Source organism: Miscanthus floridulus, chromosome 12 (genome assembly GCF_019320115.1).
Source record: "Miscanthus floridulus cultivar M001 chromosome 12, ASM1932011v1, whole genome shotgun sequence".
NCBI lineage: Eukaryota > Viridiplantae > Streptophyta > Magnoliopsida > Poales > Poaceae > Miscanthus > Miscanthus floridulus.
Genome location: NC_089591.1, coordinates 73,871,963 through 73,886,040, shown reverse-complemented (window position 1 = coordinate 73,886,040; position 14,078 = coordinate 73,871,963). Strand labels below are relative to the sequence as shown.

Genomic DNA, 14,078 nt, shown 5'->3' with positions numbered 1-14,078 from the left:
AAGCGGGAGGGTCACGAATCGGGGGCCGCGTGGCCGTGTCCAGATAACTGTTGCGGACGGACGTCCTGTTAGAATAATTATCGTTTCCTTTGAAAGTCCAACATGGCAACATGCAAAGCTGTGAATTATTTAGATTAAGATTGGAGATGAGATGACATCGGCCTGCCCTGATTTGATCTCGGTCTTTATTTTATATATATATATATATATATATATATATATATATATATATATATATATATATATATATATATATATATATATATATATATATATATATATATATATATATATATATATATAAGTCCCAATATGCCGGGGAGTGAGTTGATTAAACTAATTTTTCACCTCAGGGCAGAGGAGGAAGGAGCATATGCGAATGCGGACTCGGCAGCGGCTACCGGACTCCTCCGCGACGCACGTCCTCCTATAGTTTATTTATTTTTATATGTGTGAAGGTTAGCTTAGGTTTGCCCTGCGAGCTGGTGCTGCAGATTTGATTTGGAGCAATTGAACCAAGCAATTCAGACGAGTCTTTTCTGTTGCCTGATTGTAAGACTGCTGGCTGATCGCGAGCATCCATGGGCAAAAGTGCCACAAAATAATTTGACACAACAATGGTCCTGGCCATTTGGTCCTTATGGCAATACTGTAACTGTAGATAAAATTCTTTTTCGGCTTGCATTTATAGATGGCCAACGGGCCGTGCCGGCCCGATGGGGGTCTTGCCTCGACGGGCCGTCGTGCCTGCCGTGCCGTGCCTCCACGGGCTTCGTGCCTGGCCTACGGCCCATGGCACGGCCCGTGGGCCGTCTGACCGTGCCGTGCCGCCCGTTGGGCACGGCCATTTTCCCCGTGCCGTGCCGGCCCACAGCCCGACAACCAAAAAACATCTCATTTTCACCAGATTTTCACCGAGTGTTTGAACCACTTCTTCATTTTCACCGGTTTTGAACAAGATTCCATCATTTTCATCACCATTTTCACAAAAGCTCACAGATTCATTCACAGATTCACATTCACCACAGTACCACACAATCACAAATCACAACACAAGATCTAAGGTTAGGGCTCCAACACCGTCCCTCAACAGTGGACGCTGGCGTTTTGGCGCTGGCGGCCTAGCCATGGCGCCTCCAGAGGAGGAAGACGCGGCGTCAGACACCACCAACCTACGAAGAACAGAGGACAGAACAGAAGAACAGGGGTGAGTCAGTGAGTGAGTGAAAGATGGACAGACACAACACAGATCTAAGGTTAGGGTTAGGGTTAACCCTAACCTGCGCCACCGGAGCCCAGTGTCGGAGAAGAGGCCAGGGAGGCAGCCAGAGGAGGAGACAGACAACAGTTAGAACGACAGCGAGCGGCGGCGGAAGGATAGACACGACGAACTCACATGGTACACCGGAGGAGGGGGGAAGAGGGGATAGGAAGGGAAAGGAGGGAGGAGAAGGTTAGCGAACTCAGGTCGAGGTGGACAAGCGGCGACGAGGTCACCGGAGCAGGGCCGGCGAGCTCAAGGCGAGCGGCGGCGGATCGAGAGCGAGCGAGACGAGACGACTGCGATTGCGAGCGGCGGGAGTGGAGTGGGATTAGGGTTAGGGATCGGGGGGGGGGCAGCATATATACGGCCGCGGGGGAGTCGGCTTCGTGGGTTGGGCTGCCTGCGGTCTGCCTCACTAGCCGTTGGAGGCACCGGGCCGCTCACCGGGCCGCCTCTTTCACCAGGCCGTGCCCGTGCCGTGCCGCGGGCCTAGGTGGCGGCCCAGGCAAGTCCTGGTCCTTCGGGCCGGGCTGGCCTGGCCCGATGGCCACCGGGCCGTTCCGTGCTTGGGCCGGGCCACGGGCCGGGCCACGAGCCCGCGGGCTGCATGGCCAGGTATACTTGCATTAAGCATAAAACATGATGTTAGGATTCAATATATGGAAGGTGGCATCCATCATGTGGTCAAATACATGCTGCATCGGATCCTAATTGTATCAATATTGAATTTTTTGTGCTGTTTTTGGAAATATTTTAGGATCTAAATTGAGACTAAATTGTTATTTACATGGCATGCTGCTTTCTTCTAAGATGTCAATATGGTTTGTCGCCGTAGCGTTAGCACGGACAATATACTGGTGGTAGATAATCGACAGAAAATGGTAGAAAAGAAAGGTGATAGGATGCAATCAGTGCAAAATCCATTACTTTTCTGCTAAACTTTCAGCGCGCTCCCTGCTCTTGCGTCTGCAATCTTGTCTAAAATCTCCATGATGAAAGGGCAGCTGGCACGGAGATGCTTGAATCCATCGGTCTCCATGATATAGCACCAAGCATATCATTTGAAGCAATGAACTCGAGACAAGCATGCTTGAGCTGGATGCAGTGGTGTCGCTCTGCCAAAGCTAGAGTTGTGCCAACAGTTAACACGTCGATGCCGCGGCAAAGCCTCGCCTCGCACGTAAGCCTTAGCCTGTCAACCCCATACTGATCTGCTGCAGCCAGCAAGTGCTGCGACGTCACAAGATCCTCCTGAGCATCAGTACCACCACAGGTACCCCGTGGAATGGAATCTGTGTAGATGAAGTGAAGAAGTGCCTCGAAGATGGCAGGCTCTATGTCATCGATCTTGATGTGCTGCGCTGCATTCGCCTTCATTGGACCGAAGAGCAGAGCCTTGAAGACCGGGGACCGTGCGGCAAGCAGGCATCCGAAGTGAAAAAACCTTGCGTATGAGCGCCCGTGGAGCTTATTTCCGAGCTCCTGATTGGCTACTTTTTTATTATGGACCCCATGTGCATGTCACTTTTCGTAGGCAGTGGACCACATGCATGCAGCCGGCTCAGGGCGCTTGGCTCGTTTGCTCTGGCTCGGCTCGTTCAGCCTATTCACACTCGTCTCTCTCTATCTGTCTCGTATCCCCTTCCATTCGGTCCCGTCTCCTTCTCACGTAGGGGGTTGCGCCGCCGCAGCCATCTTCCTACAACGCCGCCGCCGCCTTCTTACTGGGACGCCGCCAAGGCCTCCGTCAGACCGCGGCACATCTGCAATGAGCACGCAACGATACTATCTCCTCCTCCCCCGTCTCTCTCGCACTGCTCCTACCTCTCTGTCTGAGCTCCTCTCCGCTGTCGTTCCTCTCTCTTCGGCGCTGTTGCGTTAGCTCCTAGTCCCTCCTCCTTCCTCTCTCTCTCTCTCTCTCTCTCTCTCTCTCTCTCTCTCTCTCTCTCTCTCTCTCTCTCTCTCTCTCTCTCTCTCCATGGGAAGTGCTAGATTCTTGACCTGGGATTTCATATCTAGGTCTTCAGATCCGGGATTTGTTCTTCACGAAAGTACCTTTCTGATGAATTGATTTGCTCACATTCCTATTCGACGCCATAGTGCAGCTTTTTGTATGTTTCAATTCACTTTGCATCCTCTCTAGGTTTCGATTCTATTCCTCTGTATGTAGCTTTTAACTTTCTCAACGGCGGAGAAAATCATTCTCAATGAACGATTTTTGCTCATGTGTATGACTGCACATAGGTTCTAACATTTTATTTGCTCATACTAACATTTTATTCTATTGAACTTGATACCTTTATTGGGTCACCGTTAATTTTGAATCTTTCTGTAAATTTTGAAACTGAGCTCCTTATCAAAATTAAATTAAATGAGGGCCCATTAATTAATTGTTTTCAAGGTAAAGACTTTTTTTCTCTGAAATAGAAAGTTCTTTCTCAGCGTTGATAGATTGCCCAAGATGTTCCTGTTGTGGCTTTATAATGGAGTTGGTACTTATTGTCTATTTCAAATGTTTATTCCTTGTAAGGTATGCCTTGAGTATTTTGTGCATGTTTGTATGTGAGAATATTTAGTCTGAGGTTGACAGTTATCATGTGAGTTCACTAATGAACATGAATTATGCACATTACTTACTAACTTCGTAAATATTTTTCCTTAAAGGTATTAATCTGTTCATAGGTTTTTGATTTATTCTTTTTTTCTTTTCTTTTTGACTGATGTGGACGAAAGTACCCTGAACCCTAAAGGCTTTTGTTATCATTTGTTCAAAGAGATATATACTATAATGATTTTAAGTATAGAAATAACTAAAAAATAAAAATCAAATTTTAAGTATAGATCTGTTGAGCAATAAACTCTGTACTATCATGTATTACCTCCATCCCAGATTATAAGACAGTTTGACTTTTTTGACACTGACCACTCGTCTTATTCAAAAATTTGTGCAAAATATCACTTCTTTTGTCGTGGTCTACTTTATTAATAAAAGTTCTTCAAGAATGAGTTAAATTTGACTATGTTTGTATAAATTTTTTGAATAAGACGAATGGTCAAACTTGAGGTCAAAAAAAGTTAGACGTCTTATAATTTGGGATGAAGGAAGTAGCACACAACTTGTTCATGTTGATAATACAATAACTGGATAGGGCAACAGAACATGGCCTGAAACTCATATATATTGACCGTGGATGGGAAATGGTTGCCTGACAAAACGTATTAAACACATGCAGATGCAACATATGTGAGCAGGCACTGAACATTGTGCCATCCACTCCACCTTTTTAGTTTGTAACAGGAATATTTTCTAACAAATTTGTTACCAAAGTATACATTTGTAACACAAACAAATCACAGTATCGTTCAAATAAATATGTCAAGTGTATAGCAGCAGTGATACCCCAATAACCATTGAAATATCCAACAAGGTTCTCCACAGTACCTTCATGCTTATACGTGTAGAGTTGAGTTAAGTCTGTATCAAGCATTTGTCTGCTTCATTGCGGCATATCAGTACCTGTAGATAAATGTAGAAGTATGTGTGACAATTCTCAAAATATTCAGAGAACTAAATCTCTTCCAAATAAGTATACAAGTAAATAGATCATGTGAGTTACATCTGCAAGCAAACAGACAGTTAATTTGTTTGGCAACAACACCCAACTTATCTTAAGTGGTATCTTGGTAATGAAAAATGCTCCAACCAATATTGATGACTGTTTTTTTTCACAAAAACATAAATCATTGAAATTTCCATGGCAGGTCAAAAGAAGATCCAGGATTGAGAAATCAATCTCAAATTTACTTAGGCATGGTAACTATGAAACAGAGCTGTCCGTGGTTCTTAGCACAGTATCATAAGAGCGCACTTGTTACAACTAAAAATGCTAGCACTAAAATCATTAGTTCTCCGTTTTTCGCTTAATTGAGTTTAGTTGACTAACACATGTTAAAACGCGTGGTTTCCAAAAAAGGAAGTAAAGGTCAATAATGAAGGGTTGTAAACTAAATTTAAGATACTGTCAAAGAAGTCCCCCTCACCGGATTCAGAAGTTCATGGCTTATCCTGTGAATAAGAATAAAAACGAAGATGGATTAGTAAGGGTAAAGAGATATATTTGCATGAGCGTTTAGAAAATTCACAAGCAAAAATGAATTTTGCTATTATTTATAGGAGTCAACATGGAATGGGGTATGAATTATGAAGATTATGCCTAGTTCTAAACACCCACACAAAAAAGAAAAACTTCTTAGTATTCCATTAGCAATAACAGAAACTTCTCAGTATTCCATTACCAATTTCAGATGGTCAAACAAACATAACCAAAAGCTAGATTGGGTAATGTTGTCAGCAATAGAACCTACGTGTAGTCATACACAGGAGGAAATCAAACCAAATTGGGGTTGACTATACAACTATGCATTTACTATCGAATCAAACGGGAATTGGAGCAAATCAATCCATTAGAAAAAGGTACCTTCATGATGAACAGATCCCGGATATGAAGAGGCATGAAAACCCCGGTCAAGAATGTGGCACTTCCCATGGAGAGAGAGGAAGGAGGGGGAGGGGCGGGGAGAGGAGCACACGCAGCAGTAGTATCAGAGAGAGAGGAGCAGCGTCGGAGAGAGGGGAGCGGCGCCGGAGAGGAGCTTAGCTTGAGCAAAAGAGGAGAGAGGCGAGGATGAGATAGGGCAACCCGATGCGTGCTCGTCGTAGATGTGAGGCGGCCTGATGGGGACGAAGACGGTGGCGCGCTACGAAGAATGCGGCAGCGGCGCTTTTTTTTTTAACTTGCGGCGGCGATCTTGGAAGGCGGCGGCGTATTCTAGGGGTCAGGGGATACGGGAGATGAGACGAGATGGAATGGGAGGGGACAAGAGAGAGAGACGCGCATGTCCATAGAGCTGAACGAGCCGAGCTCCAATTCACAGCCGAGCCAAAGAAAATGAGCTGAGCGTGTTGAGCCGGACGTACACGCATTCAAGTGGTCCTTTGTCTGACAAAAAGTGTGCATGTACGTGGGTCCCATGCCAAAAAGCAGCCAACTAGAGGCCTGCAATAGGCTCCACGGCCGCTGATACGCAAAGTATTGCATTTCAGAGCAGGCATCTATGGGCAGAGAACAGCTTGCCATCTACATGGAAGGTGACGTCGGCGCCTTCCCCGTCCTTCAACATGCGTGCGAGATCTTGGTCCAGGTTCGCCGGAAGGATCACAACTGTGTTTACAGCTTCGACTTCATCAGATCGAGAATCTCCTATAACAGTCAGATCGCACCTGACCGTGAGGCTGTCGTGGTTGTGGCGAAGGAACTTATGCAGCTTAGACTTCTTCATGAAGTTTTCATGGCCCCAATCACCACCTATTGACCCGAAGGTAGTGGTGAATAACATGGAGTCTTGTAGCCTCAACACACTACCATCTTTGTTCAGTAAGCTTAGACTGAACCTCACCCTCACACCGGCGACGCCTTTACGGAAGTAGAGGTACACGGAGACATAGGCGCCATTGTTGTCCTCCGTCTTGCTTCCGTCGGCCGGGGTAGATGCGGATGTTCCAGTCGCAGCCGGCGACGCTGAAGGTGGTCGAGCCGACGAACTTGCCGACGCCCATGCCGTAGAGCAGCGAGAAATCTGCCACCTCGAAGTTGTGCGTGGCGGTGACGCTCTCCGTCACGCACTAGGACGCCGTCGTCTTGGATCGGCCCTGTGCATGGCTGTCAGCAGAGGTCGAGTTACCGGACATGGCGAAGGAGAATAGACGATAGGGGTATAGGCCGGTGTCGCACTGATGCAGAATGCGTGGTAGTGGTAGTTTAGGCGAATCAAATTACCTCACAGTATTCCACGGGCTAAGGGGTACCTGTTTTTTTAGTCGCTCCTAAAATTCATGTCACATTAAATAGTGAGATATTAATAAGGAGCATTAAATATAGATTAATTACAAAATCAATTACATAGATGAAGGCTAATTTGCGAGACAAAATTTTTAAGCCTAATTAAGCCTTCATTAGCACATGGTTACTGTAGCACCACATTGTCAAATCATGGACTAATTAGACTTAAAAGATTTGTCTCGCAAATTAGTCGTAAGTTGTATAATTAATTTTATAATTAATCTATATTTAATACTCCATGCATGTGTCAAACATTCTGGAATTTTAGGAGCTGGTGTAAAACCAAACACGGGCCTAATAAACATGAAGCCGGCAACTAAATCGCGTAGAAACAGGAGGCCGGCGGCACGTTTGTGGGCAGTCGTCAGGCTTAGGAATAAAAAGGAGACAATATCCCTTGTGCCACTCCAAATGATTCAAATCATCACTGATTTCCATCCTAAAAATAGTGCTTATTACCTCTCATGTGCAAGGGCTTCATAATTTTTCTTACCCAGTAATTCTAGGTGGCATTGGAATGGGAACTAACAGGCATGTGACGTAGGGAAAGAAAAAAGTAAAATGTCCTTAAGGCCACGCTCAACGCTTCAACATGGCTACGTAGTCCTAGGTTTCACGTTCGTGCCATGAGTCAAAATCAGTGTACTAACTAGTAGCCTTGCAGGCTATCAGATTACCCTACAGAGAGGCATCAAAGGCTTCGTGTGACGAAACGCTGAGGCACTTGCTCAAGCGCGCAATTTAGCGCGGCAAATAAAAACACGATCTTGTAGCAAATGGTATTTAATTGATCCTGGCTATAAGCAAAACATTAAATGACTTGTAGACAGACAAATAGACAATCTACTAGTGCAGGACTGGGTTGTAGTCCCGATTGAGAAACCCCCTCTAGTCATGGTTTCCCAACCGTGATTGACAATCTGGGACTAAAGGCCCGTCCTTTAGTCCCGGGCCTCACAACCGGGATTGAATGGAGCCATTTAGTCCGGGACTAAAGGGGCTCCAGGCCAACGTCCGAGGGCGGGCACCTCCAGTCTATCACTTTTTTTTTCTTTTGTTTTCTTTTCTTTTACGGTTTCTTTCCATTCAATTTGTTTTGTTTCAGATAGTTTTCTTACACGCGTTATATGTTATATGCTATAGTATTGTACGTCGTCCATAAATAAGAATGGAACTAATGAAATAAGATCTTATATATTACAATGATCATCCCCATTCATCAAGTTCATACAAACACTACCAGAAACTAGAGATTTCGTGAGGGGGATAGTTTTTTGTGAGAGTAGCAAACACACTCTCATGAAAATAATCGTTTTCATGAGGGTGATGTAAATCCCGCCACGAACACTTATTTTTATAAGAGTGCTCCACACACCGTCATGAAAATCAGCTGTTTTCGTGAGAGTATTTAAATACCCCCATGAAAATGACTATCCCGCCACGAAATTGTCTATTTTCATGAGAGTGATCATTTTCATGAGAGTTAAATTCCACCGCCACGAAATATGGGTTGCTGGTTTTCAGTAGAAAAATAATTGCTTAAATACTAGAAATTGAAGAACATGAACAAAAGTTTTCTCCTTTGAATCTGCAGCGAAATTTTGTAACTAGTCTTTCTCCCTTATGCTAACTCCAAATGTGGTGATTCTTTTTCCTAAATGTTTCTAAAACCATGCTCTATTAATTTATGGCATTCTTGTTGCTTTTTTATTGGTCATTTTATTTCTCAAGCAAATGTATAATGATTGTAAAAATTAAGTGCTAAAATTCAAATTTTTTCAAACGACCTCGGATGGAGAAATGACCAAAATAAAAGTTGTAGATCTTAAAAAATTATAGAACTTTTCTGTTTACAACTTTTCCATTCGAAATCATTTACTGCTTAAAAATCATGTTTGAAATTCATTTTTTATGGATAAGAGAGATGTAAAATTTATAAACAATGTTACTATCACTTTGTCGGATGAACAAATGACAAAAACAAAAGTTGTAGATCTTGATGAGTTGTACAACTTTTATGTTCAAGACTTTTTCAACTGAAATCATTTACTCTTTGAAAATGTTGTTTTAAGTTGACAATTTTTGAAATTCAAATTTGGAATTGATAAAACAAAGTCACATGAAAAATGACCAAAATGAAAGTTATAGATCTGGAGAAGTTATAGAACTTCGTAGCTGACAAGTTTTTCATTTAAACTCATTTTTTCATGAAAAACTACGTTTGAACTTTTCAAATTTGAAATTTGAATTTTTCAAACGACCTCGGATGTAGAAACAACCAAAATGAAAGATGTAGATCTGGAAAAGTTATAGAACTTTGTAGGTGACAACTTTTTCATTTGAAATTTTTTTATCATGGAAAACTACGTTTGAATTTCTCAAATTTGAAATTTGATTTTTTTTTCAAACGACCTCAGATGTAGAAACGATCAAAATAAAAGTTTGAGATCTGAAAAAGTTATACAAATTTATAGTTGACAACTTTTTGATTTGAAATCATTTTGTCAAAAAAAACTACGTTTGAATTTTCTATAAAAAAGAAAAATAAAATAAAAAAAGGACAAAAACAACTTTAAATTTAGCCCATTCCACGTATTCAGCCCACAACCACTCAGCCCAAACAGAAGGACTCGTCAATCTTGGCCGTTTGATCAAAATTCGACAGTGCAAACGAAACGCAGTTGAAACCCTAACCCGCCCCACCGTTACAAAATTTCCCAATCTCTCTCTCATTCCCACCGCCGCCACCCAGTCTCTCTCTCGTTTCTCTTTGTCGCGCAGTCCTCTTGCTTTTCGTTCTCGCCGCCGCCGCCGCCACCCGCACACTCTCTTGCTTCCGCACCACCTGCGACCTGCCCTACCCGCCTCCGCGTCGACATCCTTACACGCACTACGCGCATCCGTGCGGCGTGCAGCAAGCCGGGCAGCCAGCGGTAGAGGCGAGGGCGTGAGACGACACGAGGGCGCGGCACCTCCGGCGGCGGCATGGGGCCTAGATCCCGGATGGACGCGGGGCGCGGCACCTCCGTTGGCGGCGCAGCGTCCCTCCGGCGGCGGCACGGGGCCTGGAGCCCGGATCGACTCAGGGCGCGTCCCCTCCGGCAGCGGCGCGGCCAGGGACCTCTTTCGGTGGCGGCGCTCATCCCAGGAGCTTGTGACGGCGGCGACTACGGTGGATCTAGACTTCATTACAGAAAAGTATGTTAAGCTCTTATTCCATTTACTCCATATCCAAACCGACGGTGATGTCTTAGGGCGGTGCGGCAACAGTTAAAAGTAATAGATTTGTAGTTACATGATAGCAGCTAGCTAGTGATCTTGATCTGCAGATGATTTATTGATTGTTTAACCCATGGGGACAGTAGTTTTGCTAAGCAGGAAGTCAATATATATCTCTGTTTAACCCAAACAAATGAATATGCTCATGTAATTTGACAACGTAGGATGATCAGTTTTCTTCAGCATTTCATAGCAGCACGCCTTTAAGCAGTGTTCCTTGCAACTAGCTTCTATGGGATGAAATTGGCTGCAGCAAGTATGAGTCAATTTATGATTCTAGCAGTAACTTCATTCCTCTCAAGTCTCAACTAATTGGAGACCTCTTTATAATGCTGCCAACATAGTTCTCTCATGAAGCTTACATATTCCCACACATTTGGCCATAGTTATGGAATATATGCTGGTGGTGGTGAGCTATTTGAAAGGATCTGCAATGCTGGAAGATTTAGTGAGGATGAGGTATATCAGCTTTACTACATGGGAGTCTTTCATATTGCCTAAGATATGTACTTCTAATGACAGTTATTTGTTCTCCTCTGTAGTCAAGATTCTTCTTCCAACAACTGATTTCAGGAGTTAGCTATTGTCATTCAATGGTATATAGTTCTCTCCAACTAACGTGTGATTAGTTATTGCAGATTATAAACACTATAAATTATACTCTGTTTTTTTCAGTCCTTTATGTTGCACTCTCAACCAAAATCAACTGTCAGGACACCAGCTTACATTTCTCCAGAGGTCCATGCTGTTGTACAAATTGGCTCAAAACCCCTCTAATATGTAACACTTGCTAGAAAGGAATATGATGGAAAGGTGATTCCTGTCTTTGCTAGTTCTTGTTTCCTATCTTATTTCCAGTGTTCTGAATAAGAGAAATATTCTAATTAATAAAACTGAAAGGTAAATAATTTGAGGCTAGAAATCTTCTTAATTAAGCTTTATTTTTTCCCAATATCCAGATGTTTTTCCATGAAATTTTTGCTATGAGTTTCCCTGAAATTTGTGATGACTTATGACCTCTTTGCCTTGCTGTGCACTTGTGCCTTTCTATTGTTCATTAGTTTTCATATCATCAAACTTTTATTGTGCTTTAGACCTATGAAAGTTCAGATTCAGACTCATTGCAACAAGATAATCTAGATAGGGTTTTTGTTTGACAAACCTTTTCCAGTAGTGATGCCATCCCTGTGGTCGAGACCTCTATTGGTGGCAGTGTGGCACCAGAATAATTGGTCGACTCTGTGTTGGTTAATATCTGAAACTTGGCTTTGCTATCTGGTTTATTCTCTACTTGTTTTCTCCTTCCTTTTCACCATGATACAAGTATATAGCTTCTCAGTATGATAAGGGGATACTAATGTATACATTTTTCAGTACTGTGGGCTGTGGCATGGTTTGCTTACTCTCGGCAACAATTACAAGATGCAGGCCTTGAGAAATCTGCACAAGATGAATTTGTTGCTGCCATCATGAACTGGAAACTGCCAATTAATAGCAGACTGCCTGGAAATATGGATATGGAGCCTACTTTGGTTATGTCTAGTTAAGAATGTGTGTGTAGGTTTGTGTGCACTTGGCTGTTTATCCAAGGCATTGTTCACCACTTAAAGTGGATGCCTCATGCTTATTGCTTAGTATAGGTGTCGGTTTGTACACATGACATTATCTTTATTGAAATATAATGTAACAGTTGGGGATCATTCATGGATGTGCTGGATTGACATTTGGACCATATATGTGTGTATTTGGAATTTGGATTGAGATGCTCCCGTTGGGTAATTTTCATGGTGGTTTGTACTCTCACGAAATAACTTGTTTTCATGGTGTTCTCTCACGAAATACTATATTTTGTGTGTGTTTGTGTGTGTGACTCACGAAATCTATTTCATAACGGTGACTCTCATGAAATATCAATCTCTCACGAAATGTATTTCATGACGGTGACTCTCACGAAATACCAAACTCACGAAATCCATTTGTGAAGGTGAACTCTCACGTAATACCACAAAAAGCCGTCATGAAAACACCGATGCAAACCTGGTGGCAACATTATTTTCATGAGGGTGGCCGTCACGGACTCTCGCCACGAAAAGAATCCGTGGCGGTGAACTCTCATGAAAATGTGATTTTCGTGTGTCTATTATTGTGAGAGTTAATGCGTGATGGTGTACCCTCACGCATTATTTTCGTGAGAGTAAAACCATATTTCGTGACGTGTTTTGCAGTCTCACAAAATCTCTGGTTTCTGGTAGTAAAATCATAATAATTTAAACCAAGTCAATACAAACTAGCTAGCTAGATGTTCAATTTACACACCAAAGTTCATGCAAGCGCAAGTAGATCACCGCCAAGTTTGATTACGTCGTATTATGTATTCGGTGAAGTGCAAGTCACCGATTTTGTATCCACAAATATCATTGACGTAGAGCAACGCATTAAGTAGTGCACTCTCCCTTGCTTCAAAAGTACGAGCACGGGTCTACTAAAGATGGAAAGCGGTGGCCGAGAAGTCGATGGGTCAGATGATCCCCTCTTAGTCATAACCAGCTTTTCCTGAAATCCTTCCGTAGTGAGTGTTGGCCATTCATTGGCATATTTCCAATCAAAACCCAATGCATACATTATCTGGTTTAGAATGGCTTCAAAGCTACAACCTGCATAGGTTAAGTCATAGTCCTCAACCTATAAGTGTTGACATATAGAATGGATATAAGAACAAAGCTTTCCAATAAAAGCAAATCTAGAAATAAGCTATGAGTTTGACTTCGACTTACCACATCTTCGGTTGGTTCGAGCAATCTTTGCACAGAAGCCCACAACATCATGATACATGCCCGCATCTATTGCTTGTATCATCAAGGAGGATAGTGTGGGTAGGGTGTACCCAATATTTGTAAGCTTATTCAAACATGCAATGATAGCATATTTTTGTGCAATAGACTTCTCAGGTGCCTTTATTCCCATCTCTGAGATTTGTACAACACCTGTATCCCTCCTAGCGGCGATGGAAAAGCCAATTCGACATTGGATCAATCGACCATTATCTACATCAAAGCTCTCAACATCCACTCCCTCAACCCCAAAATATGAAAGTGTCTCTTCAAGCCAAATGATTGGGTCAATTACCTATGGTACATTTAAGAAACACATATATATACATATCAGAAAAATATATTGTGTACAAGCATATTTAAAACATATTAATGTATTAAAACATATATCGTTGCATGCTATGCTAGGATGATTGAATGGTACAGCAGACAACTTTGGTTCGAATCCCCAAGTAATACAATAGCCCCAACTTAGGACAATCGGTTCAGGGAGACGTCCAGCCATCTCTTCTCATTAAAGTTAATATATAAAAATTCATATCACTGGAGTCAATATATGAATCCATACACCAAAATTCATATATTCATATATATATATGTATATACAAAACATCAAAATTCATGTATATCACTGAAGTCAATATTTTTCATATACCAAAATATCAGGCACTAAAGTCTATATATCAAAATTAACATGTAAACCCTATATATCAAAATTTATATAACTGGACCCCACAATATGCATATCATATATATACAATATATCACACTAAAGTCGATATATCAAAATTTATATCACCAAAG

General features: G+C 42.5%; 1 protein-coding gene, 1 long non-coding RNA gene and 1 pseudogene across 2 annotated transcripts; 1 reads left to right on the top strand and 2 right to left on the bottom strand.

The window, feature by feature from the left end:
- Nucleotides 1-2,198: 2,198 nt before the first annotated feature.
- On the bottom strand, nucleotides 2,199-6,661 carry LOC136496131 (BTB/POZ and MATH domain-containing protein 2-like; annotated as a pseudogene).
- Nucleotides 4,436-6,108, bottom strand: LOC136498595 (uncharacterized). The gene is made up of 3 exons (XR_010769665.1): nucleotides 5,743-6,108; nucleotides 5,306-5,330; nucleotides 4,436-4,781 (listed from the first exon to the last, which is right to left on the bottom strand). It is a non-coding gene; the product is annotated as an uncharacterized lncRNA (long non-coding RNA).
- Nucleotides 6,662-6,813: 152 nt separating the features above from the next.
- Nucleotides 6,814-12,137, top strand: LOC136496130 (uncharacterized). Its single transcript, XM_066491838.1, has 5 exons — nucleotides 6,814-6,849; nucleotides 9,830-10,362; nucleotides 10,830-10,902; nucleotides 10,986-11,039; nucleotides 11,119-12,137. The coding sequence occupies exons 1-5, from the start codon at nucleotides 6,814-6,816 to the stop codon at nucleotides 11,218-11,220; spliced, it is 798 nt and encodes a 265-aa protein (XP_066347935.1). The 3' UTR covers nucleotides 11,221-12,137.
- The last annotated feature ends 1,941 nt before the right edge of the window (nucleotides 12,138-14,078 follow it).